The 27,069-nt window shown below is 50.0% G+C and overlaps 1 protein-coding gene across 2 annotated transcripts in view; it reads right to left on the bottom strand.

Moving 5' to 3' along the window:
- Positions 1-1,218: 1,218 nt before the first annotated feature.
- Positions 1,219-27,069, bottom strand: part of CTNNBL1 (catenin beta like 1) — a 112,526-nt gene continuing 86,675 nt past the window's right edge. For both annotated transcript variants that reach the window (XM_073308594.2, XM_073308595.2), the window contains 4 exons: positions 25,638-25,718; positions 6,792-6,929; positions 6,100-6,172; positions 1,219-1,454 (listed from right to left, as the gene is read on the bottom strand). In XM_073308594.2, coding sequence (XP_073164695.1) covers positions 1,366-1,454; positions 6,100-6,172; positions 6,792-6,929; positions 25,638-25,718 — 381 coding nt within the window. In that variant the 3' untranslated portion in view covers positions 1,219-1,365. The remainder of the gene's footprint in view (positions 1,455-6,099; positions 6,173-6,791; positions 6,930-25,637; positions 25,719-27,069) is intronic.

Here is a 27,069-nt window from a genome sequence, read left to right as displayed (position 1 = left end):
AGGGCACAGCACTGTCAGGAACTGAAGCCACCTCTGAAAGGAGAAGGTTAAAGCTCCTCTTTTCTACGGGGGTCGAGGAGGAGGGAGGAAAACAGGCAGAACAGATCATTTCTGCACCACAAATATGTTTTTGCAGCTTTGTGCAGCTGTTGCCACCCCGACTCCCATGCTGATCCCTAAGTAATGGCATTCAATACAGCCAGGCCAGTGGTGCCGCCTGGAGTCATGATTGAGGGAACCCTTTAAGCTTCCCAGACAAGACATTTTTCTGAGATAAAAAATGAATGCTGCCAGCATGCAAATCTCTCTAAATTAGGCACGGCCCAGCCTACTGGAGTTCGGCTGTTGTGTGATGATGACCGTCATTAACTCTAGAAGCACAGAAAAGCAAGAATGCTCTCAGCAGGCTCCTGTCCCAGCTGGGTGCCACTGCTCAGAGAAACACTTGGGTTTGGCTGGCTGACATCTGGAATTACACTGCTAGTGAAGAAGGGCGAGCGAGAAAAGGGCTTTGGTCAGCTTCTTTGTAATCAGCAATTCACAGGCAACCAACCTGCCGTGACTCCCTGGAAAGGAACAGAGACCTGCACAGTGCGGCTAGGACAATATGCATCTGGGGTTCTCCTTTCCACCAGCATTGCACTCACGGATGTGAAGTCCCAGATCGATAGCTCAGGGGCCCGAGTCCCGTTTAGTTACAGAACAGGGGGGACAGTAGGTTGAAACTGGAGGGTGAGTTGTGGAGGGGCACCGTTTACCCAACGCAGAGCAAGTGCACTCTCCTCTGTTCCCCTTGGTTTAACCCCCGGTACAACCCAGGCAGGGCTCTCTAAGCCTCCCTAGGAGAGGAGAATTCTGTCTCCATGGCCCAGTGAGTCCGGCAACAAGAGCACCCAATCAGGGCCACTTATGGAAGCTTGCGTCCCACAGAACTTGTCTGAGACCATCCCACAAGCTGCTGAAATGTGGTAACATTCCTGACCAGTGTTGCCCTGGACTGGATTTGACTCTGCAACCTGGAGGTGGGCGTCTCACTGCCAGTCCCCAGGGCTAACCAGGCTTCCCCTCTACTCTGCTGTCAACCCCCTCAGGCTGTGCTCATGGGATTGCTTTTCAACAGTATGCAGGAGAGAGGCCACAGGATGAAGCTGCACTAGTGTCTGCGATGCTCTCACACCCCTCTCCGAGGTTTCTTGGCAGAAAACATCAAACAAGAAATAAAAAAAATTAACTTTTAATGTCTCAGAAATCCCCATTAGAATGGGTTTAACCAAGAAGTCATTTCTGCTGGGTATCTGATGGTGGAAAGGCTCAGTGTGCTGGCTGTGTCCTTGTTATAAGACACAGATTTCAAATCCAGAGTCCTCAGAAATTCTCCAACAGCTCCAGAATCCGCTTCTGCTCGCTCTCCCGGAATTCCTGGTTCTTCCCATCCCCGATGTTCTCTGCATACTCTGCAGAAAAACAAAAACAAACCCTGAGCAAGATGCTGACATCAGTACCTGACAGGAGAGTTAGCCAAGGGACAGCGATGGACTCATTTTTCTGGTGATTAAAACTTTGCATGTTAAACATCTACTGACTCCTCATTAAAAGATTTTTTTTTTTTGAAAGGATGGGGCACTAGAATAGGTGCTCCTGCTCTTCTCCCTCATTCCTTAGCACGATGGACATCAGCAGAGAGACCAGAACTTTAGTCCAGAGTACATCCCCCTGCCTCATCATCTGGAGAGGAGACAGTTTAGGAATTGTCCCCAAGCTGCATTCAAAGCCCTCCCATTAGATCTGGGTCAGAGCCAGAGGCAGTTCACCCTGCATCTTTACAAATTATTACAAAACAAAAGGCAGATTTGGGGCTGAAGACATGAGCATCTCAGGGAATCAGAAGCTGTCTGCCTAGGAAGATGTTTTCCAGCCTCTGTCTCCTCTCATGCATCCCCTTCTTCCCAAACAAACAGAACAGCTTGTATTCAGTGTCTGAATGGCAACGCTGCAGAAGAAAGTTTGCTTTAATATTTATGTGTTCAGCATTGCTGCACATTTCTGAGCTCCATCAAAGCCCTCATTATAAGAGCACTGAAAAGGCTGAGGACAGGGAGAAGCTAGTTGGTGTGGGAGCCTTCTCTCATGCACACTCCCTGTCTCCACAAACAAAGCAGAGAGCTCTTTGCCAAAGCCCCTGGGATAAATCCATTTAATATTTATAAACTACTATAGTCTGTGCAACGGGAAATACCCGGTGCCACCACGGTTTGCTGCTAGTGGGTCCATCGACTGGCATCCTGGAGACAAGGAGGTGGCGGGAGCACCCAATGACAGAGGGCTCTTCTGCACAAAGCAGAGAACAGCCCCCCCCCCCGTGGTTAACAGCTCAGATCCTGTTCCAGCTGCCCTGAGCTTGCACACTGAGCCGCAAGGAGCCATTAGTGTAATGGCTGATGGAGTGAGGCTCCGGGCTCCCCGGCAGCCCATGCCCTCTCTCTGCTGCGAGGCTCTCAATCACATCCCGGCCTGGCTCAGCAGAGGGGTGCATCTTGAGCAGTGACAGCACAGCCCACTCTTAACACTCCTCTCCTGGAGGAGACCAACGCCAGGTGCTGAGCTGCGGAAAGCGGGGGGTTGCTTTCTCCAGGAGACAGTACCAACGGATGGCAGCGTGTAGCTCAGTATTCCCAAGTGCATTCCGCATACCGGCCCCATCCCCTCAGGGAAATAAGGGGAGGTGCAGGTTCTGCCCTGAGCAGGCCATTTTGCTGGGCTTTGTGCCTCTGAGACAGACACAGCAAGTGGCCTGGCCTTTGTTCACTAGCAGCCGAAGGGGAACTCTGCACCCCGTCTGAGTGCCAGGAGGGACTCCTCCCCGAGCGTACTGCCCGGTGGGGGAGCTGGGGGACAACACCAGGCTACTCAGATCCTCTCCCTTCAAGCAGGACCCTGTGGCCATTTTCTGCGGAGCGGGAGGCACTAGCAGAGCTGGACCGTAGCTCAGTTAGATATTAAGGGTTGGTTCAAGGAAAAAGCATCTACAGCACTTGCCTCCCGCGATGCAATTGCCGCAGGGGTCGCTGACTGCCACTGCCGCCACCCCCACCCCTGCCCCGAGCCAGTGAAATCTCCCCTGTGGGAACAAGTCCGAGATTTTCTGGGTTTTGCCCAAAGCTCGGCACTTTTTTCTTTTTTTCTCCTAAGCATTTAGCACTGTAAGAGGAAGCCTCACGACGACACGCTGGGAAATTGTTTATGAGGTCACTAACAGCTGATGACATTAAGTGGAAAAAAAGCAGATAAAAGAACCAGATTCAAGCTTTTTTTCTTTAATTACCCAATGAGAGTGGGTTTTAATGTATTTATTTAAATGGCGTGTGTGAACTCCCGCCTCACCAGCGCTTACACAGAGCTGTACGCACTGCCATTGCTGCGCAAACGCAAAGTGCCTAAGATTGGCTTTCGCTTCATTAGACAAAAGAAAATACAATGGTTACAGAACGGCCAGAATCAAGAGGGAAATATTTCCAGGTTTATAAGAGGATACTGGAAACAGCAGAGAACATACACTGAGGGAACATGGGCCAAATTTTGTGCAGTTATAAAGCATTTGCTTTTCTCTTTGGTTAAGCTTTGGTTTAACTTTTAATACACATTCCTCCCTCCCAGCTATCTTACTAGCGGGCCCATCACTAGCATCTAGGTGCTTTTGATGTCTCACTCACCAATCAGGACATTATTCTGAAACCATGATAGGCCCATGGGGGGGGCTGGGGCAATGGCATGACAAGGGGGCAGAGGCAGGACAGAATGGCCCCTCTATGGATCAGCAATCACCAGTCCATGTTCCTCCCTGTAAGGGCAAGTGTCCCTTTTTATACAATTGTTCTTCTAGGGGAGATCAGCTTAAATAACCACGATTTAATACAGCACTTTTCATCAGTATGTCTCAAAGTGCTTTACAAAGGGTCATGAATTCCACTTTACACATGGGAAAACTGGGGCATGGGCAGGGCAGTGACTCAGCAAGGTCACCCAGCAGGCCAGTGGCAGAGGCATAAACACAACCCAGGCGTCCTGCGTCCCAGGCCAGTGCTCTATCTACTAGGCAAAACTTTCATTCCAAAAACTGCTCCCTCTCAGTCCATGTACTCCTGAAGACCTGAGGAGAATATGAATGCTCCAGCTCTAAGTGCGGCTCAATCTTCAGGAGAACAGGTTAGGGGACTGCCTGATCAGTCTGCAGAGATTCACGTATCCCTTGCCCACCCCTCCCACACCGAAAAACCACCGGAGGAAAAGAGGCCTACTGCTTCACTTGCATCATAAGCAATTTGCAGCAATCCCCAGAGACCCATCAGATGTCAGAGAAACATGGAGAATATGTAGGCCATAAAACCAAACTAAAAAGCAGGCACCTAATTAGTATGCATAAATAGAAAATAAAAATGGAACAAGAGAAACCCACGGAGTGGAGAGCAAGACTATGCAGGAAAGGGATGATCCCAGACTTCGCCCATCCCGAGAGTGAGCCAGACAGTGGGGGGGAAAAGGAGGGGGAGAGGCGAGAGAGGCGGGTGGGGGGCTTCAGCAAGGACTCAATCCACAGGGATGGTGCTGGAGTTACGCCACTTTGCAGTGCAGGATTCCTGCTCCCGCTGTGCCACGGGCTAGAAATCCTCCCCCTCTCTGTCACTAGCCTCTCAAGGGGGACACGCAGGGCTAGTGTGTTGGACCCCCCGCAGACTAAACCCAGTACTCCAACTGGCAGGCAGCTTTCCCCAAGTTCATTCTTGCGGTAACTCCTGTTAAGTCAGTTGAGTGACACCAAGGATGAATTTGGCCCAAACACCAGCACGGAGTGCAGATTAGCCTCTGCTATTCCTACATGTGCGGCTTCTGCACCACGGCTGACAGCACCCCAGCAGCTACACGGCATCCAGGGAGGAGTCCCTAATCGCCTCAATCTTTTCCCCATTGCACCAGTGCACTGCTCACTCCCTCGCCCTCCCCTCTGCACGGTAGGGAAGGGTGTGGGTGCAGAAACAGCTGCTCTCTCTCTTCCTGTCCGCACCGATACTGTCGGGTAGAAGGGACAGGCCAGCAGCTGTTCTTTGCTCTGGACTCAGAGCCAGGAGAGCCCAGACCAATGCACAACTCACAGCCCCACACCACGTTTGAGACACTCCCCCTCCCCTCAGAGGGAACAGACTCATCCCCCAGCACCCACAGATACCAACCCAGCTCCTCAGAACCAGCCAGCCATGACCACGCTGTTCAATAAGGAATTGCACCCTGGGCTGTCAGGGAATTTACAGCTGTTTTAGCCAACTCTTAACAGACCAGCCATCTGGAGTGGCAAGTCAGAGGAGGAAATTTATTGCGGGGGATCATCTCTGCAGCCTGCTACGTGTCTCTGCCCTCCTACTCCTCAATTCAGTTGACTATTTATGTTGGAGAAGAGACGGGATGGCCTGGAGCTGACATGGTAGAGCCCAAATAAGCATTGCTTTAATTTAATGCAAGCATTATAAATTGCAAACACTCTATTAAAGCTAGGACTGCAAATCACAACAGCTACATCTTAAAACGGGAGAGTGATATTTTAACGCCCTAACCCATATTCATCTTTCGCTAAGAGCAAGACGAACACGCCATGGACATGGATATGCTACAGATGGTGTGGGGCGGGGTAATGGGGACAAAAGATGAGACTCCACAACACTTCCAGGGACGTTTCCCAGGAGCTCTCATTTCTCGCATGTCAGAGGGTGCTGTAGAGTCTCACCTTTCATCACCAGGGCACAGCACTGCATGTAGATGCTTCTTCTTTCTCCCCTCCATGTTACAGCCACCACCAACAGACCTGGCTGGGACGCACTGCAGAGCGAGGCGTAGCTCTCACAAGAACAACTTTCTTCCTCCCCAGTTCACAGGGCTGCCACTCTGTAGCCCTCAGCTGCTGCCACCAAAGGATGCAAACAGCTCATGAACTCAACTAGAACTTTGCTAAGTCTGAACAAGCTCTGTCTAGTCCCTTGTTCTCAGGGAGGATGGCCCTGGGCAAAGGCACATGACTGGGGTACTACAAACCAATGAGCAAGAGAAACTCACCCTTTATGATGTGCCGAACAATCTTGATGGAGCTGCCTCTCATGTTCAGAATCTGATGGACTCTCTGACGAATCTGGTAGGGAGAGAAGAGAGGACAAACAGACGTCATTCCCAGCACAGAGACCATGAATGTCATATTTTCTTGGCAGGAGTGCAGAAATCCTGAGTGTACTAAACTCCCATCTACCTTCAGAAGCCCACTTCTCACAGTGCACAGCCAGGCAAGTTTTGAAAGACTCACCCAATGGGTTTGCAAAACGTGTGCCCACCCCAGCCCACAAAGCTCTATATTTGTGTGCACCAAGGACCGTGGCATATCACATGGCTTGAGACCCCAAGCCAGAATCAGCTACGGTGGGAATTCACAGGAGACCTAGGTGGTGCCTACATGAGACGTTTGGGAAATTGCACTACCTCCAATGGTAAGACAGGGCACCAACATTTCTACCTCTGGGACTGCAGGCCCTACTCACAGCTGGTCTAGACCACGTGGTGTTAACAATGCTGGTGTTCTTGGCCCACTAGAGCAACTGTGATGGGAGATTTCTTAAAAAAAAAAAAAATAAAGTCTAGTGAAGAGAAGTTCCTGTAGGGTTGAGGAGCAGTGGAGGGGATTCAGAGCCCTGTGTGTGTCTTGGCTGGAAGCCCAGGTGAGCACGCCATCTTTCGCCTGAAGCCGGCAGTGTCTTTACCTGGGGGACACTGGCATTGCAGATCTCTGCCATGATGTAACAGATGAGCTGTAGAACGAAGAGACCAGCATCTAGGCGACGGAGGTAGAATTCATCCTCCATGTCATCGTCTATTATCTCCCCCCGGCGCACCATATCCTAAAGGATGGCAAAAGGAGGAGTTATCAGATGGATCAAGAGCGCGCCCTACCCCCATATTGCTATGGTCCATGTAACAAAAGACAAAGTATCTGGCGTTTTTGTAATCTCACTATAGAAGGTTTATCTGCTTTGCCGTATATTCATAGCTTTCCCCCACTAGGAAATGGAGTCTCTGACAGAGCTCCTAGGATCTGATCCCTCTGCTTTCCCACTCCCCAAACTCTTGAACTCAGCCGTTGTGTCCACCATCCTTCTCCAAGCCAAGACATTTCCCCATAAAACAGACTGCAAAACTAGGAAAAATTGGGAGGTGGGTTCTTTAAACAAAAATCGTCCCAATTCCACTTCATAGGATTTTGCACTTGCAAAAATTTGCCGATACATAAAGTATATTCAATGAAAAAGAGTATCAAAAACTGCAAGTTCTCATTTACTTCTCTTACAAAATTATACTTCTCTGGAAAATTTATTTAATTTCACTCAATTCCTTTCACTTCTGAGCAAACTTTCACCCTTTGTCTCTAAAATGTGCTCACCTGCAAATGAGCACTTTTTTCTTTTTCAGTAACAAGTTTATAAGAATTTCAAAGTCAGGCTGATTTCTGATTCCACAACAAAATGGGGGAAAAATCAATTGCAACTGTTTCCAGTTTTGATGTGAAAAATGTGCATAGTTCTTTCACAAAGTCACTTTTTAGTGAAGGGCTGCTACTAATCCTCAGCAGATCAAAGACCTATCTATTGGAGCTCCGCGTCCCGGCCACATGAACAAGACAGATCCAAGCCTAGAGGTCCTACCCAGTATGCAGATTCACCACCACCAAACTGTTGGCTATTCCACCTTCATTCACTGGGAACATTCAGGCAGCAGATCATCCGCTGGCATGAACAATCATAGCTCCACTGGCTTTCGTGACAGCTGCACCTGCTGAAGTTCTGCCAGATAGTCCTGGGACAGGACAATGACCACGGGGGGGAGGAGAGGGGGTCGATGCAGAACAGCACAGTAAGGAATGCTATCCAAAGCACTCATTTCAGCATGAACAGGTCCTGTTTAGGACAGGAAGAGCGCCTGGCATAAGAGAAGAGTGGGGTTGGTTTTTTTGAAGGGGCCGGAGGAGGATCCTTTGGGAACCTCTGTCATCCCCTTTTACTCCTCCTACTCTGAAAGGTTTTACAGCACAGTGATTTCCTGTCCTATACGGAGGACCAGATAGAGCTTCCTCTCAAAGCCAGTCAGTGCCCCCTTCAGTCAATGGGGGTTACAGAGAGCAACTTGAGCACTGCTTCTCCCTCTCTTCCCCAAGGCTAAGCATCTGGACCTGTAAGCAGACCTCTGTGGGCCCAGAGCGTGTGTGCTGTGCAGACAATAGATTGCCAGGCCCAGGCAATAGCAATGTGTAGGGGAAGCTGCCAAAGGAAGCTCTCACTTTTCCTACACACAGGGTACGGATGTTAAAAGGAGGCAGCTGCCAGCATCTCACCCATCTCCATGGAAAGTCATCACAATGCGTATACAGAACATTTTCTCCACAGCGCTGCCAAAGGATAACCCAGCAATAAACTCACACAGTCCCTACGTGGGGAAGGCCCACCAAACCCACCCCCATATGGTGGTACCCTCCATTTTCAGAGAGGCCAGCTGTAACTCATGTCATGTGTGACCTTTCACAATCTTCACAGTAGAGGTTTTTTTTAAGAAAATAAAGGAAGCAGCCTGTCAGGCCCTGCTAGCTCTCTGCAGCTCATTTGATTTATTATGCAGTGGTCTGGCAGGTGGGCACAAACCAGCAGCGCAATATTTCCTCATTAGAGCCGTCACCAGCGAGTACACTCTACCTGCAATGCTCAGCAAGGAGAACGTCCTGTGTGTGTGCCGCAGACAAAGATGCACACAAGGTCACAAGTGCCACAAGCTGATTTCGGCTACCAACTTTTTCTGGCTTTCTGAGCCTACCTCTGCAATGCAATTATAGGCAGAGTCCCCTAGTCACCAAGAGGAGAATTAACTCTTCCCACCTCTGCAACAGACTCTCACATTACAAACTCCTGAGCATAACGTCTGCTGGAAACGTGCTGAGATGGGACACAGACAGTGCTCAGGAGGTGTCCCTCAGCAGATGCCTCATGCATAGCCCCTCTCTAACACATCTATCGGGAAGCAGAGTGTGTGTCCTGGTGAGATATTTAACACCAGGCCAGCATCAGTGAATCAAGCTACCAGGACCCCACAGAATCCTGTTAATGGGGGGGGGGGGGGGGCGGGCGCTAAGCTATCCATCTCACTCCTCCCCACTGCCCAAAATACTAACGGGATCCTAAGGTGTCTGTCCACAGGTTAAGTCCCTACCCTGCACTTAAGAGTCTTCCTTCAGGACCACCTCTGCCCTAGCTCCTTTGTTGTCTCTGGGCCCAAAGAGAGACTCCCTCCACCTTCAGTTTCCAGCTGGAGCTAACTGTGCCCACCTGTCAGACTGGCAGAGGCCTGGTGTGTACTAACCGATATTGCCAACATCTCTGTCAGTTAAGAGTGTGGTTTAAAAAATATCACACTCCTGACGGAGATCTTTGTGCTAGACACGGTTATGATGGCAGTAATCGCTTATTTTGTTCAGGGAACAGGTATAAGCTACACCAGCAACAGAGCTCTTGCCAGGATAAACTGTGTCTCTAGGAGCAGGGTTTTCCATCAGAGCTCTGCTGGCAGGCCCTTGCTAGCATAGACAAGAGCTTAATATTTACCCTGCATCTTAACACAGGGTTTCAGCATCTTAATCTAGTGTGACTCGAAACCCAGCTCTGCTTTCCTACGCAGGGCCCTACAGTCTATTACCCTCTTAGTCTTCCTCTTCCAGTAATCAAGGGCTCTTCTCAGTGACTGCTCTACACGCCTTAGACACAGAACTAGGACAACTCAACTAATGCCTCCAAAACGGGGAAGGACGACAAATCTCCTGACTTGGCCATATGTGGAATGAAATAAGTTAGTCCTCTCCGAAGGACTCAGTGTGAGAGACTCAGAACAGGCTTTAACATCGACTGGGTTATCGGCAACATAGGGATGCCCAAGGGGCAGAAAACCATGGACTCTAGCAGCCCCAGGTAACTTTAATACCCTCCAGCTCCCTGAAGAACGGGCACGGACACGGCCGTGCAGAGTTCAAAAGCGGGACGTTGCTGCCTGTGGAAAGGCTTCTGAACGTTATGCGAGCACCGAGTTCCCTCCCTCTCAAGTTCAGGAAGCCGGCACTAGGACAGGCTTCCTGGCATCTTGCAAACACCTTCTGGAGAACTCGACGGATGCCACCAGGCCTCGCAGGCCGAGAGCTCGTGATGCATGGCAGCACGGCGGAGCGGGGTGTTGAAGCTCTGTCTGCTGCATGCAAGTCGTCACTCACTGGCAATCCCGCAAAGGAAAAACAACAACTATCCTCGAGCCCAACTAAAACAAGCCTGATCGGGAGACGGACAGCAAGACCGCCTCGTGCAGTGACACGCCCATGCGGTAAGAGGCGCTCCGCGGCAGCCCCAGCAGGGGACGGAGAACTTTCCAGATTTAACACTACGCTCCTATGGCAGCCTTTATTCTTGAGTTCAGGGGAGAATCCCCAAACTGTCCTGGGGCAAACTCTTCTTCCTCTTTCCCCTCTACACTTGCCCACCACCCCACCGGCACAAAGGGCCCCAACAGCAGAACCAAAGTGAGTGCTCCTGTTTGAGGTGGGGGGAGGGAGGAGTGGCACTTATAGTGGGTTACAGACCGTGCTAGGGGCCTGGCCACCCCGAAATACAGCTCTTCAGGAACTCATTGTGCCACAGGACGTAGGGTCTTTGTGGGTGGGGAAAGCTTGTGGCTACACCACTGTGCAGCATGCCCAGACATTTCCCCCTGTATAGCAAGGGATGCTGCAGCTCCAGGTTTACTCCACGCCTGTGGCTGGAGAGCAACTGTTGCCATTCAAATGCCTGGGATCCTAGAATCATAGAATATCAGGGCTGGAAGGGACCTCAGGAGGTTCTATCCAAGCCCCTGCTCAAAGCAGGAGATGCTCAGGGGGGACTCCTGACAGCCCGCTCACAGCTCCTATGAAACGTCCCAGAACGCCAACTGGCCACCTGAAGCATACATAGTCTGTTAGGGACGTGCTGGCCCTTTAAATGCTCTCAAAGTTCGGTCCACAGCAGCTCCTCCACCACCCCTGACGCCTATCGCCCTTGACAGCACTTAATTCTCACACTGAGCACAAAGTAACGGATAGGATTTCAGATTGCCAGGGCTGCAGCCAGGCATGGATTTGCAGGGGTTCGACATCCCAGCCTCTACACAATCTCTTTGGGAATACCCCACCATTCACTAGGACCTCGGTGCAGCTTTTTACAGGGGCAAGCCACAGGGCAACACCATGTGGGCGTTCGGACGACAGCGCCTGTTTCTCACATGACTCTCCACAGTGTCCAAAGGAGTTCAGATTCCTCACAGAGATCTGGTCCTTTTAGGGAGCAAGGCAACCAGTGTCTGCAAGGAGACAGAACAGCCTTTACAAAAAAAGGCAGCATTTATTAGCCAGCTGGACTACAGCATAGGAGGGTCCAGGTTAGAATGGCACAGTCAAGTGTAACTCAGAGTACACGATAACAGAATCATCTCCCGCGCTCTCACGGAGCCTCCTGGGTTTCATCAGTCACTCTCTGACCCTCAATGTGCAGCAGCAGCAGACTCTGTCTGGTCACTCCTGGACTCTGTGTCTCCAGTTGCAGCAACGCTCTGTTCATAGGGTCAGCTTCCTTGGCTCCCAGTCATTGAAAGCCACTGTTCAGTCACTGGAACGTCTGTTGTCGTTCCAGGACACACTATTCACCTGTGCTGATTCCAGTCAGTTCTTGACAAGGTAACTGGCTCCAGCCCAGCCAGGCGTACATGATATCCACCTGTTTACCTGCCCCATCCCGGAGAGAAATTAACCCCTAACATTCAGTGGGTAGGCATACAAAGTGAGCACGCAGTCCCACATTGTTCATGAAGGTATTTCAAAAATTCCCCTATTCTCCGCATAGAGGCAACCTCATTATTTCTCTTATGTACATCACTAACAGGAAGACTTGCTCTGGGGAGCAGCATTCAGCTCTTTGCTGGATTATGCAGGCAGCAGCAAAGAAGGTGGCTTGTCCCTTCCTTAGATATCACAGGCTCTGCAGCACAGACAGGGAGGCAAAATTGCTGGGTACCAGTAAATTAAGCAGATACAACTCATGAGACACATCGTAAGGAGATATGTACAGTACTAAGGTGCCATTTTTTATAGTCTTTTTTAACCACAGCCGCCTTTAAATGTTAATCTGTTTTGCAGTACAACACCAAATAGCCACCTTTCCACTTTGTCTTTCTCTGAGCCGTCGAGTTGCTACCCTCCAAATGAGACTCAGATGCCATTTCTAATCTGCCACCAGTATTCACTGAGATGCCCCTTGCTGATGGGAGAAGACAGCAAGAAGATGGGCTCCTGTGAAACTAGAATGAGCTCCTCTCACACTAATGAGGGAGAACTGACAGGCCTAGAGTGTCACGTGAAGACTCAAAATCTAAAGAGGATGACGGATCTGCCACTACAATGTAGAGAGATCACATTTCTCTGCACAGCATGGCAAAGTGGGCTTAAGAGATGCTCCACACCCTTCTCCTCACATGTGTGTCAGTTCATCTCTCTCATCCGAGGACAGCCAGAACTGACAGTGCAGAGCAGTGTGGGAGAGAACCGGTTCAGACTGTCAGGAATGCCATCACACCATTCTGAAGGTCTGTCTACACTTAAACCGCTACAGTGCCTCAGTGTAGACACTAACCACACCAACAGGAGGGGTTCTCCCATCAGCATAGCTAACTCACCCTCCCAAGAGGCGGTAGCTAGGACGATGGAAGAATTCTTCCACTGGCCTAGCACTGTCCACACCAGGGGGTGCGGTAGGTCAGGCTCAGTACAGGTACGTCTTTCAGGGCTGTTTATTTTTCACGCCCCTGAGAGATGTAACAATGCTGAGGTAAGTTCCCAGGGTAAACCAGACCTGAGTCAGCCCTGACCAGCCTAAGAAAAGTGTAGAGCTAAAAGCAAGAACATTATACATCACTTCAGGCACGGAGATGAAAACTGCTGTTAGGCCTTGGATCCTGCACTCATGTAGGCAGCTCATCCCCTCGTTCCCTTCACCCTGCTGTGTTGGGCAGGTTCACATGGGGAGAGGCAAAAGGCAAAGAAGAAGGATGTCTGCCGCACTACTGAGGTGATTTCATGACTGAGGTACTTGGCATGTCCTGTGAGTCAGGTATCCACCAGCAACTCACTCACCATTAAATGCCTGATCCAGCCTAGGACAAAGAGACAAGCCTGTGGGATGGAGAGCAGAGTACATGCGTGTAGGATTGGCAGGAGGAGCCAGCAGAGAACTGGGGTGTAAATCAGTCACCAGGAGGATCAGGAATGACCAGGACCAAGTGTAAAGATTTGCAATTTGCTCTCAAATCACAGCAGCCCAATTGCACAGTGAACTGGAACAATGTCCAAAGCAAAAGGAGAGCGGGGAAGACAGAAAATACTACAAAACACCAAAGACCTGGCATTCCATCCCTGCATCCCAGTAGGACCTAGTTATGCTGCTGTGACCCACATGTACTAGAGGAGTCCTATAAGCCCTCTCTAAACTGAGATTTAAAGGTGAAAGGTTAAGCTGATGCGCACGTTCTAAAGCCAAGTGTAGTCAAAGCAGTGTGTTCTTTAACACATACCAAGGTGGCCAAGTGAAAGCCTAGACTTCCCCTATAGTGCCACATCCCCACTAGAGTTTGAGAATGTGTTAGCTAAACACATCTTTTATCTTGGTTTGGACAGAATGATGTGGTTTCAAAAGATTGCAAAGAAACAGTGTTAAGGGCCCTGGTAAATTCACTCAGAGTCCAAAAGGTGCTTGAGGCCCATACAGTGTTACCAAAGGAGAGTGACTTGTTCCATGCAGCCTGTGTTCTTGAACAATACGCCAAAGATGCATTGAGACTGTGTTTTATGCATCCTGTCATCTCAGTGAAAACAGGTTTCAGAGTAACAGCCGTGTTAGTCTGTATTCGCAAAAAGAAAAGGAGGACTTGTGGCACCTTAGAGACTAACCCATTTATTTGAGCATGAGCTTTCGTGAGCTACACCTCACTTCATCGGATGCATACTGTGGAAACTGCAGAAGACATTATATACACAGAGACTATGAAAACTCATTGTAAGGAGAGTGATCACTTTAGATAAGCTATTACCAGCAGGAGAGTGGGGTGGGAGGAGGTATTGTTTCATGGTCTCTGTGTATATAAGATCTTCTACACTTTCCACAGTATGCATCCGATGAAGTGAGCTGTAGCTCACGAAAGCTCATGCTCAAATAAAGTGGTTAGTCTCTAAGGTGCCACAAGTACTCCTTTTCTTTCAGTGAAAACAGACACTCTGATCTCCCAGCTGCTCACACACACTTATTTGCCATCATGTTCCTTGAAATGCAGGATTGGGACTGACTCCTGGATGGGGTCATAGCTCCTACTGCAGGAAAAAGAGAAGGTCTACATCTAGGTCATGTCAAGGTGACAGCTGAGTTCTCAAAACTGCATACAGAAAGCAACTGCACTGTCTTTTGTGAAGTTTTCATTTCTGCCTACATGCCAAGTCGTGCTTGTGCATCTGTAAACTGAGCGGTCAATTTGCAATAGCTGAAAAGCTCACTGTTTGCTACAATGCCTAGCACCTCCATGGAATCAGTAAACATAAGGCTGCAACTACAGTAAGCTTTGGGAGCTAGAAATGGGAAGTGTGATGGGGCATTCAACAGGACTTGACCCAGCAATCCCAGTAGGGGAGTTTATAAAGCTCACTTTAGCCTCCTGGCTTGCTCCTGAAGAAGCTCACAATACAGACAGCAAAAGACCAAACAACTGTGTAAATGTAGCCAGATTCTGCAATCTGCATGCCCTCCAGTGAACACAGTTACACTGCTTACACTTTACATTAACCCCCCTCATTATCTCTGGCCCTCAATTCAATTCCATGCAATTCAAACTGAACTCAAATGCCAGACTAATACAAATCCCCATTTAAGCAATCAAAATCTGTGGGCACTGCTTTAGCTCTAGTTCAGTCCATCCTGTCCTGACAAGGGTGGAATGACTTAACTGTAGCACAATTAGCATGTAATGTGTAAGTCATTATAGTGCAAAGTATCTGGAGAGAACATTTTATTGAATAAACCTGCTGAGCATAATTTTCTGTGGAACTAAAAAAAAAATTAAACCACCTCTTGCCTTTTTCTTCCCCTTTCAAAGCTCGCTGTGGTTACTGCTGCCTATAATTATATCTCCTTCTAGATTGAGCTAAGAGCCCAGGGGGTTCCGCACCTTTTCCTACAGAAGGGATTAAAGCGCTGGAGAGAGAACAAGATACTTCCCCCACAAGCCAAGGCTTCGATATTTTCTAGGCTTTATTTGCTAGAGACTCAGCTGAAAAGCACTAAGACGAACTGGTGTTGGAAAAGGAAGTTTGCGTGGACTGTACTCCCTGGCTTCACGTGGGTGTTGGGTGAATGTTGCTAACTCATCCCTGATCACTTCCAACCCCGCAGAAAGTGCATAGCTCCGCCATACTGATATGAAGCCAAGTCTCACACTGGGCCAAATTCGGCTCCACTAAGTCAGCCTCTCAAGCTCCCTGCATAATGTGGCTTTCATCCATCTACGGAAGGAGTAGATCGAAGTCTCATTTACCCCAGCCCAGGCGGTAGTGAACCTGCTGGGGGACCTGGACCTGTAGATCCAGATTCCCTGGGGACAGGGTCCTTCACTGCAGGAGATTAATCAGGAGCATGAGTGAAGCCCTGCCTAGGAAGTTACCGAGAAGGCAAAGCCCAAGAGGGCTAAGCCTTTTTAAGTATGGAATCCTAGCAAAACCTTAGGCAGCTCCCCTCAGGCTGATCACCTTGGTGAAGGCCTCGGGCACTATGTTGACCCTGAGTGGCAGAGCAAGTACTGAAGGGCCAAGCATCAATGTCAGATGTGATGATTGAGGTACAATAGGTACGTGCAGGTACGTGTCTGTGGGAATCAGTGTTAGGGGAGACTCTGTTCTCTTTGCCTACTTCTACTACAGTAAACTCCCTGAGACACTTCAGAGCCAAATGGGGCTTACAAAACAAAGCAAGCAAACACCTCCAAGCCTTTCCCAGTTCCCACTTCTGCAGATTTTAGTGTCCAATGCTCTTGTTTTTTTCTAGGCATCCAGAGGGGAGACAACTTATTTCTGGGAACCAGAAGGAGAGCAGAAACTTATTCCATAACTCCTGTGAATAACCACTAATGCGCACTGTGCCTGGGGTGACGGACTCACCTGCCTCCCTGGAAAGTGGGAGGGACACAAGAGGGCCATGAATTCAGAAACTGTCTGATGGGGGCATTTGCTGGCAGAACCATCTTGAAATGACCAGCTGAAGGAAGATGCATCTCTAACCTCTATCTACTGTCCCTCAGCACCTGGTCCAGAAGGGGAGGCAACTTTACACATAACTGGAAGTTTCCCATAGAGGGGTGGAGTCATAGTGCCCTTCTTGGGTTACTGCACGGCATGCCATAGTTTTTGCCAAAATCTACAGCCACCTTGAGCTGTCTTGTGAAGAAAAATGCTGGACAGGACTTTCTGGGAGGGGCTGCTGGGCTTCTGCTACTCAGTTATGAGCTTGGCAGCACAGAGAATGCACAGATTTAATATTACAGTAGCATCTACAGGTCCCAGCCAGGATTGGGACCCACTGTGCTGGGACCTGTAGGACACTCTTATTAATGTAAGAGATTCCATACAGCGTAAGGCCAAAAGGGACCATTCGATCATTTAGTCTGCATAATACAGGCCAGTCAGTTTCACCCCGACACCCCTATGCTGAGCCCAATGACTTCAGTTAGACTAATGCATTGCAGTCCTCAAGATACTAAACTTATGTCCACAGATAGAGAACAGGAGGGACCGAGGTGCTACCAAGGTCTGAGGTCCCTACAATGGCAGGGAAATTGTTTAGGTGAGATGCCCACAGGAACCTAACAGGCAAACCACATTCACTGCTGCCAAGGAACCCAGTGTCGCAGCCAGCATGACCAGGGCAGGAGGGGAGAAGATTCCTTTCCCACCTCAAATCTGGTGACCAGTTTGACCTCAAGCAGGTGAGCAAGACACACAAGCCAGGCATCAAATAAAGGATTCTCTGTATACCTCAGAGAACTGGTCCACGCTGGCCTAGGCCGCATCTCCGACTTTGGCCAATCTTTGATGCTTCAGAAGAAAGTGAAAAAAACCCAGAATGCATTAAGGCAATCATGCATATGAGGGTGGATTCCGTCCTGACCCCGCAGTATGAGATTTGGTTACAGTCATGGTCTTAATGTAGAGTTGCGAGGCTTATGAGCATGTTCGGGACAATGCAGGCAATCCTGTTCTCCCTGTGGCCCACGAAGGACAGGGATAAACAGGAGGATTCGGAGAGTCTCAGCCCTGGTCTACACTAGGACTTTAGGTCGAATTTAGCAACGTTAAATCGATTTAAACCTGCACCCGTCCACACAGTGAAGCCCTTTATTTCGACTTAAAGGGCTCTTAAAATCGATTTCCTTACTCCACCCCTGACAAGTGGATTAGCGCTTAAATCGACGTTCCCGGCTCGAATTTGGGGTACTGTGGACACAATTCGATGGTATTGGCCTCCGGGAGCTATCCCAGAGTGCTCCATTCTGACCGCTCTGGACAGCACTCTCAACTCAGATGCACTGGCCAGGTAGACAGGAAAAGAACCGCAAACTTTTGAATCTCATTTCCTGTTTGGCCAGCGTGGCAAGCTGCAGGTGACCATGCAGAGCTCATCAGCACAGGTGACCATGATGGAGTCCCAGAATCGCAAAAGAGCTCCAGCATGGACCGAACGGGAGGTACGGGATCTGATCGCTGTTTGGGGAGAGGAATCCGTGCTATCAGAACTCCGTTCCAGTTTTCGAAATGCCAAAACCTTTGTCAAAATCTCCCAGGGCATGAAGGACAGAGGCCATAACAGGGACCCGAAGCAGTGCCGCGTGAAACTGAAGGAGCTGAGGCAAGCCTACCAGAAAACCAGAGAGGCGAACAGCCGCTCTGGGTCAGAGCCCCAAACATGCCGCTTCTATGATGAGCTGCATGCCATTTTAGGGGGTTCAGCCACCACTACCCCAGCCGTGTTGTTTGACTCCTTCAATGGAGATGGAGGCAATACGGAAGCAGGTTTTGGGGACGAAGAAGATGATGATGAGGAGGAGGTTGTAGATAGCTCACAGCAAGCAAGCGGAGAAACCGGTTTTCCCGACAGCCAGGAACTGTTTCTCACCCTAGACCTGGAGCCAGTAAACCCCGAACCCACCCAAGGCTGCCTCCTGGACCCAGCAGGCGGAGAAGGGACCTCTGGTGAGTGTACCTTTTAAAATGCTATACATGGTTTAAAAGCAAGCATGTGAAAGGATTACTTTGCCCTGGCATTTGCGGTTCTCCTAGATGTAGTCCTAAAGCCTTTGCAAAAGGTTTCTGGGGAGGGCAGCCTTATTTCGTCCTTCATGGTAGGACACTTTATCACTCCAGGCCAGTAACACATACTCGGGAATCACTGTAGAACAAAGCATTGCAGTGTATGTTTGCTGGCATTCAACCAAAATCCGTTCTTTCTCTCTCTGTGTTATCCTCAGGAGAGTGAGATATAATTCATGGTCACCTGGTTGAAATAGAGTGCTTTTCTTCAGGGACACTCAGTATAGCCCATTCCTGCTGGGCTGTTTGCCTGTGGCTGAACAGAAATGTTCCCCGCTGTTAGCCACAGGGAGGGGGGAAGGTTGAGGGGGTAGTCACGCGGTGGGAGGAGGCAAAATGCGACCTTGTAACGAAAGCACATGTGCTATGTATGTAATGTTAACAGCAAGGTTTACCCTGAAAGAGTGTAGCGACTGTTTTATAAAATGTGTCTTTTTAAATACCGCTGTCCCTTTTTTTTTCTCCACCAGCTGCATGTGTTTCAATGATCACAGGATCTTCTCCTTCCCAGAGGCTAGTGAAGCTTAGAAAGAAAAAAAAAACGCACTCGCGATGAAATGTTCTCCGAGCTCATGCTGTCCTCCCACACTGACAGAGCACAGACGAATGCGTGGAGGCAAATAATGTCAGAGTGCAGGAAAGCACAAAATGACCGGGAGGAGAGGTGGAGGGCTGAAGAGAGTAAGTGGCAGGCTGAAGAGAGTAAGTGGCGGGCTGAAGACAGGGCTGAAGCTCAAATGTGGTGGCAGCGTGATGAGAGGAGGCAGGATTCAATGCTGAGGCTGCTGCAGGACCAAACCAGAATGCTCCAGTGTATGGTTGAGCTGCAGCAAAGGCAGCTGGAGCACAGACTGCCACTGCTGCCCCTCTGTAACCAACTGCCCTCCTCCCCAAGTTCCATAGCCTCCACACCCAGACGCCCAAGAATGCGGTGGGGGGGCCTCCGGCCAACCAGCCACTCCACAACAGAGGATTGCCCAAAAAAAAAGAAGACTGTCATTCAATAAATTTTAAAGTTGTAAACTTTTAAAGTGCTGTGCTTAAAGTGCTGTGTGGCATTTTCCTTCCCTCCTCCACCACCCCTCCTGGGATACCTTGGTAGTCATCTCCCTATTTGTGTGATGAATGAATAACGAATGCATGACTGTGAAGCAGCAATGACTTTATTGCCTCTGCAAGCGGTGATTAAAGGGAGGAGGGGAGGGTGGTTAGCTTACAGGGAAGTAGAGTGAACCAAGGGGCGGGGGGTTTCATCAAGGAGAAACAAACAGAACTTTCACACCGTAGCCTGGCCAGTCATGAAACTGGTTTTCAAAGCTTCTCTGATGCGTACCGCGCCCTCCTGAGCTCTTCTAACCGCCCTGGTGTCTGGCTGCGCGTAACCAGCAGCTAGGCGATTTGCCTCAGCCTCCCACCCCGCCATAAACGTCTCCCCCTTACTCTCACAGATATTGTGGAGCACACAGCAAGCAGTAATAACAGTGGGAATATTGGTTTCGCTGAGGTCTAAGCGAGTCAGTAAACTGCGCCAGCGCGCCTTTAAACGTCCAAATGCACATTCTACCACCATTCTGCACTTGCTCAGCCTGTAGTTGAACAGCTCCTGACTACTGTCCAGGCTGCCTGTGTACGGCTTCATGAGCCATGGCATTAAGGGGTAGGCTGGGTCCCCAAGGATACATATAGGCATTTCAACATCCCCAACAGTTATTTTCTGGTCTGGGAAGAAAGTCCCTTCCTGCAGCTTTTGAAACAGACCAGAGTTCCTGAAGATGCGAGCGTCATGCACCTTTCCCGGCCATCCCACGTTGATGTTGGTGAAACGTCCCTTGTGATCCACCAGAGCTTGCAGCACTATCGAAAAGTACCCCTTGCGGTTTATGTACTCGCCGGCTTGGTGCTCTGGTGCCAAGATAGGGATATGGGTTCCGTCTATAGCCCCACCACAGTTAGGGAATCCCATTGCAGCAAAGCCATTCACTATGACCTGCACATTTCCCAGGGTCACTACCCTTGATATCAGCAGATCTTTGATTGCGTGAGCTACTTGCATCACAGCAGCCCCCACAGTAGATTTGCCCACTCCAAATTGATTCCCAACTGACCGGTAGCTGTCTGGCGTTGCAAGCTTCCACAGGGCTATCGCCACTCGCTTCTCAACTGTGAGGGCTGCTCTCATCCTGGTATTCATGCGTTTCAGGGCAGGGGAAAGCAAGTCACAAAGTTCCATGAAAGTGCCCTTACGCATGCGAAAGTTTCGCAGCCACTGGGAATCGTCCCAGACCTGCAACACTATGCGGTCCCACCAGTCTGTGCTTGTTTCCCGAGCCCAGAATCGGCGTTCCACAGCATGAACCTGCCCCATTAGCACCATGATGCATGCATTGGCAGGGTCCATGCTTTCAGAGAAATCTGTGTCCATGTCCTGATCACTCACGGGACCGCGCTGACGTCGCCTCCTCGCCCGGTATCGCGTTGCCATGTTCTGGTGCTGCATATACTGCTGGATAATGCGTGTGGTGGTTGATGTGCTCCTAATTGCCAAAATGAGCTCAGCGGCCTCCATGCTTGCCTTGGTATGGCGTCCGCACAGAAAAAAGGCGCGGAACGATTGTCTGCCGTTGCTCTGACGGAGGGAGGGGCGACTGACGACACGGCTTACAGGGTTGGCTTCAGGGAGCTAAAATCAACAAAGGGTGTGCCTGTACATCAAGGAGTATTTCAGGCAGGACTGCACGGAGGGTTCCAATAAGAAATGGTGCACCAAAGTTATCGTTGTTATTGGAACAAGGAGGTTAGCCTGGCCTCTGATTGATACATGGCTAGATTAACCTCGCTGCGCCTTCTCTGTGAGTGACTGCAGTGTGATCTAGACAGGGGAGGAGGAAAATGAGTACAAAACAAATCTGGTCTATTTCTTGTTCTGACCCACTCCATCTATCCTTTACATCTTTGGCTGGCAGCAGACAAAAAAGGCGCGAAATGATTGTCTGCCCTTGCTTTCACGGGGGGAGGGAGGGTGGGAACGGGGTCCTGACGATATGTACCCAGAACCACCCGTGACAATGTTTTAGCCCCATCAGGCATTGGGATATCAACCCAGAATTCCAATGGGCAGCGGAGACTGCGGGAACTGTGGGATAGCTACCCACAGTGCAACGCTCCGGAAGTCGACGCTTGCCTCGGTACTGTGGAAGCGCTCCGCCGAGTTAATGCACTTAATGCACTTAGAGCATTTTCTGTGGGGACACACACACTCGAATATATAAAACCGATTTCAAAAAAACCGACTTCTATAAATTCGACCTAATTTCGTAGTGTAGACATACCCTCAGAATCCCAGGCTGAAGGGACCACCATGACCATCCAGCCTGACCCCCTGCACACATACGCCATAAACTTTTCCTAGAAGCTTACAGTATAAAATGTTGGAAAGATCTCTCATCTCAGGGACCTAGCCGCTGCCCAGAGGAGCTTACAATACAGCTTTCAGACCAATTATTTTAGCATTGTGAGTGCTGCAATTAGGACACCTCATAAGCCTCCACATGCTTCCACTGGGACCTGTCTCTACAAAGGAAAAGAGGAAATCTGAGCTGCTGAGAGCATGCAGAGGGTGCTAAAAATCTGTTAGGTACTTAGACCATCAGAACGGTCAGACCAAAGGCCCATCTAGCCCAGTGTCCTGTCTGCCGACAGTGGCCAGTGCCAGGTGCCCCAGAGGGAATGAACACAACAGGGAATCACCAAGTGAACCATCCCCCTTCTACGGCCCCCATCACCACAGGATCTGAGCAAGTCACAATCTTTAATGGATTGAGCTTCACAGCGCCCCTGGGAGGCAAGACAGAGCTATTCTCCCCATTATACAGAGGAGAACAGAGGCCCAGAGAGACTGAACCACTTGCCTGAGGGGACACACGATGTGTGTGGCAGAGCAGAAATTGGACCTTGGTCTCCCTCAGCCCAGACTAGTGCGCTAACCACTGGACCATCCCTCACCTGGTCACCTTTTGGCTCTGCTGCTGCCGCCTGCCAGCCTTGAAGAGGTGCAAACTACTGCCCCCTGGAGGCAGAACACATACCTATTGCACAGGGATGATCTGCAGCATAACTTAATACCCATAAACGGCTTTGCCATGCTCAGATGGAAGGTGCTGCAGAAGATCAAAGGCCATGGGGGACATTTCTGCTCTCTCCCAAACATCCCTAGAGCTAGGGGAGGCAGGGTAAGAAGGAACTATTTATTCTAGCCATTCCAAACTATGGGGAGCTGGCATTGGGGAGTGGTGAGAACACTGCGGGGAGGGTACAGTCTTTTGCTAACGGAGGATCTGAGCTGTAAGGGAGACCCCTTTTCCCATGCCCCTAACACAGGTAAGTCAAGCAGCAGAGAGAGTTGGACACAGCACAAATGGAACAGATCGGTCACAAATGTGCTGAGCTGGGTGAATGCACAGGACTTCCTAATGCCACTCATCTCTACGTAGGAGAGGCCCAGACCTGGAACAGCAGGGAGTGGTGCAAACCTCAAAGGTGAAATATTTGTATCTTTGACAGGGTCAGTTCAGCCCCTCATCGTTACCATGTAAACGAAGTGTATCCCGTGCAGTTTAGCTACAGGTGCTGGCTGCTCTCCATGCATGCTGAGGAACCCTGGTACTTTCTGTAAGGGAAAGGCCCCCACCCAAGTATCCTGGGCCCCAAGTTCCCCTCTCCCTTCATACCATGTGCTGACTGGCTGCTGCCCTCCAACTAAGGGCGAAAGGGATTCTGCAGGTGTAATATTCATGAAATGCTTTGAGATCCTTTTGGATAAAAGAGGCTCTATAAATAGCTAACAGAGCCAGTGGGGGGAGGGAGGAGGAAGAGGACTAAGCAGCAGCTGCCCACACTCTGCTAGGCACCAGACAGTACCCTTAGCTCTGCTCTTTGAGCTCTGAAACCCACCCACCAACACTGAAATGTACAGAATCAATCATTTCTTGCTGCGTTTGAACAGGAGCAATGGGAAGGGCGGGGAAGGAAGGGAAAACACTGTTTTGCTGCAGGCCTCTGTTCATTTGTGAAGCTGCAGCTGTCCATATGGAGCTTGAATGCTGGCAGCGGATGTGATTCAATTAATCACTCACCCCTGTGCCTTTCTGAGCAGCCATGAAGCTGCTGAGCTCGAATGCCCTCAGAATGTTTGCCAGTGCCCAGTGAACTGGCCTCGGCATTGAGGAGACAGATGTTTGTCAGAGACTGGTGGGGGGTTTGCAGCCTGTGTCATGCAGAGCCAGCTCATGTGCTGGGGAGAGCCACAGCCGTGATTACTCTCCGTCAGTGCTAATCAATTTCACACCCTCTTCAGTGCTGATACCGATAATCTTGTGGGAAGCGGGCCAAACTCACTAACAGCTCTGCAAGCTGCTTCCTGACTCCAACAGCTCATCCTCTCTTTCAGAAAAGTCTGTTTCAGCTTCAATTCCAAGAAAATACTACATGATACCAAAGCTCATGTCATTCAGAACGATCCACTGTAGGTATTTAGAGCAAACACCAGTCTTTGGCTACAGCCCCATCTAATCTGGATAGAGGCTCCCTCGCAGCTGATCAAGACTCTAAAGAGGCGGGATGGAGGCCTTGAATATTACCATGTCATTGTCACACTGCATTTCACTTACTCCCCCCATCTGCCAGCCCCATTAATGTTTCAGACTAGTAAAAGTGAATGCAAAGAGAATCATAGCTACTGCAGTCCTAGACCCAGGAATCACTGTACAGTGAATGTGTGTGTACACACATATATACGCACACATAAATAAATAAATAAATCCAAATATGTTAATTCAAAATCCTTTACACCTAGACCCTGCGCATGGTGGAAGCACAGCCAAGCTAGTTACACTTGTGTTGAAATGCAGCGCTTGCTACCAGGTCCTGCTATCACAGCTTCTCTCGCCAGTGAGGACAAGAATTTTCAGCAGAGAACTCTGCGAGACAGCTGTGCTGCAGAGTAGCCAATCCAGCCCAGCAGGCTGTAGCATGATTTTACAATATGGTTCTAACCTTGTTTCTCGGACAAAAATACCGCTGCCCCCCCACTCAAAGTACTCGTGCTGGGGTGTTGCTAGCAGTAGCTGTGTGAGCACCGTGAGGATGCCTGTCTGGAGAAGGCTAATGAGGCAGGACAGAGAAATGCTGTGTTACAGAGCTGGAAGCAAATGAAAAGCAATGGTGGACCCATAGTTGAGCAGGGAAAGGTGGCTGCCATTTGAACGGTGTGGTGACAGGCAGACAGTTAGAAGTTATAGGGGAACAGGGAGGAAGGGAGGCCGGGCACATTTTAGAGACAGGGTTAATCTAAAGCAGATATGGAACTTTTAAAAATATGGTAGAAACAAAAGAAAGTGACTCCAGGGCAGAGCTTTTGGTAAATGAAGACCTCCTCCCAAACACAGCATGCTGTGGAGAGGAGGCAGAGGAAACCATGGTGAGAGCAGTCTCAAAGCATAAGTCTCAGCACAGAAACGAAGGCTCAGTGCACAGCATTGGCTTGGCTGAGCCAGGAATTCGTTGCTATGTTAGTCCCAGAAACAACATGCCTTCTCCCAGCAGGCAAAACGCGCTGAGCTCTCTTTCATTACCTGCACAGTACAAGCCCTTGGAATTACACAGCTAGAGTCTGTGTGAGTGACACAAAGTAGCCCAGGAGGCACAAGCACAAGTGCCTGTCCTTTGAGTGGTGAATTGTGTTGCCAGAGCTCGGGGATTCACTGTGGTCTGGCTGGAATTCACCAATTTGGCTGCTGAGCATCTATAGACAGGAACATCTGCTGCTTACACAGAGATTCAGGTCTTCCTTGCCCAACAGCAGCGTGCCAGTCAACCCCTGTGTATAACCTTGTCCCAAAGGATACCCGCCCCACCAGAAGAAACTCCTCTGCAGGCAAGCAGGCATTCAGCTGTTTGCAAGGGTGGGTAGAAGGCAGCCAAGACAAAAACGTGCCATGTGCAGGACATTAAAAAAATACCTTCACGGCTGAGGGCTCAGAGTGGGAGGAAGAGGAGAAGTTAGAGATATGGGCTAGCAGCACAAGGAAGAGATACATACATGCTTTTCTCCTTCTATCTTCTTGTCAGCCACCTGCATTGCATCCAAATATTTAAAATGCAGTTCCATCAGCCTATCAACCTGTGAAGACAGGAGAGACACAGACCTAAGTGAGAGAAAGGCCCACTCCACTCAGTATTCAGCCCTTCCTACTTCATTGTTCATCCTCCCAGAAATCTCCCAAAGCAGCTTGCAGCTCTGCCACTCCCAGGAGAGACACGGGAATGAGTGAGAACGGGAAGGGGCCAATGCTGGACAGGTGAGTGCTTTGGATTGAAATGCCAGTGATCTCTACACCTTATCACAACGTGATCCAATCAGCTCCCACTAGAAGGTGGGCAACCAGGCCATGAGCTCAGCCCACTCTTCTGATCTGTCGTCCTCCAATTTTCCCAGCTCCCTAAATTCAGCTGCATAGACGGCAGGTATAATAGGCCAGGGAAGGCTAAGCTGCGGAGTGCCAGGTTGTGGGTTTTTACTTATAATTATGAGATATGGAGGTTCCAGGGCAGCTGAGGAGACGGTATCTGCTATTCAGCTTCCCAACTCCATCAGTAATCTCCCTGGACTCGAGAGAGATTACTGATGAACCCTGGGAAGCTGAGTAGCAGATATCGGCTGCTCAGCCACCCTGGAACCTGCATGGCGCATATAAAAAGCTCAGCGTTCTTCCGCTGGACAGCTGGGAGGTCTCGGGAAGGGAGGCATGCCGCCTTTCCCATTCTCCGGGTGGCTCAGGCCAGCCCGGGGCTCAGGTGTGCTGGCTGGTGTGGCTGGAGCTGTTTGGGCCAGCACAGCTGGGGCTGGACCGGGGCTCCTCTGACGGTGGAGGGGAGTAGGAGGGCTTGGGGTTCTGGGCAGCCCGGGGCTTCTCTGGCCGCAGGAGGGTGGGGGTGGAGGGCCTCAAGCGGAAGGCTGGGAGCTAGCCTCCCGAAAGGGAGGGTGTCCACCCACCACCCATGTGTGGCTGTCTGTCCAGCCAGGCTGCGACCACTCAGACCGCTGTTACACATTAGACGCTAAGGCTGCCCTCTCTCCGTTGTACTGGATTAAGCAATTAGACAAGGCCTTTCAATATGAGAGACTTTCTGGAGTTGCGAGAATCAGTTACGGGGACAGTATGTTAACAGCATGTTGAGGATTTATGGCTGTGTTCTGCACAGAGGGACCAAAATAATCTGTAAGGGTGTGGTGGGCTGTGCGCTGAGGCAGTACTGGGAATTCCTAGATGCTTGGTGGGTGGCTCTTGCTCACATGCTCAGACTCAGACCGATCGCCATTTTCAGAGTCAGAAGGAATCTTCCCCCAGATTAGACTGACAAGGACCGTGGTTGTGTTGGGTGTGGGTCACTGGCTGGGATCAGCTGGGTATATCTTGCTGGGCCTTGGGCATTCGTGCACCTTCCTATTCTCCCCCTGGGGCACACATCAG

The sequence above is a fragment of the Lepidochelys kempii genome, chromosome 13 (genome assembly GCF_965140285.1).
Source record: "Lepidochelys kempii isolate rLepKem1 chromosome 13, rLepKem1.hap1, whole genome shotgun sequence".
Taxonomy (NCBI): Eukaryota; Metazoa; Chordata; order Testudines; family Cheloniidae; genus Lepidochelys; species Lepidochelys kempii.
Note: the sequence above shows the minus strand (reverse complement) of the source record. Positions and strands in the feature narration are given on the sequence as shown.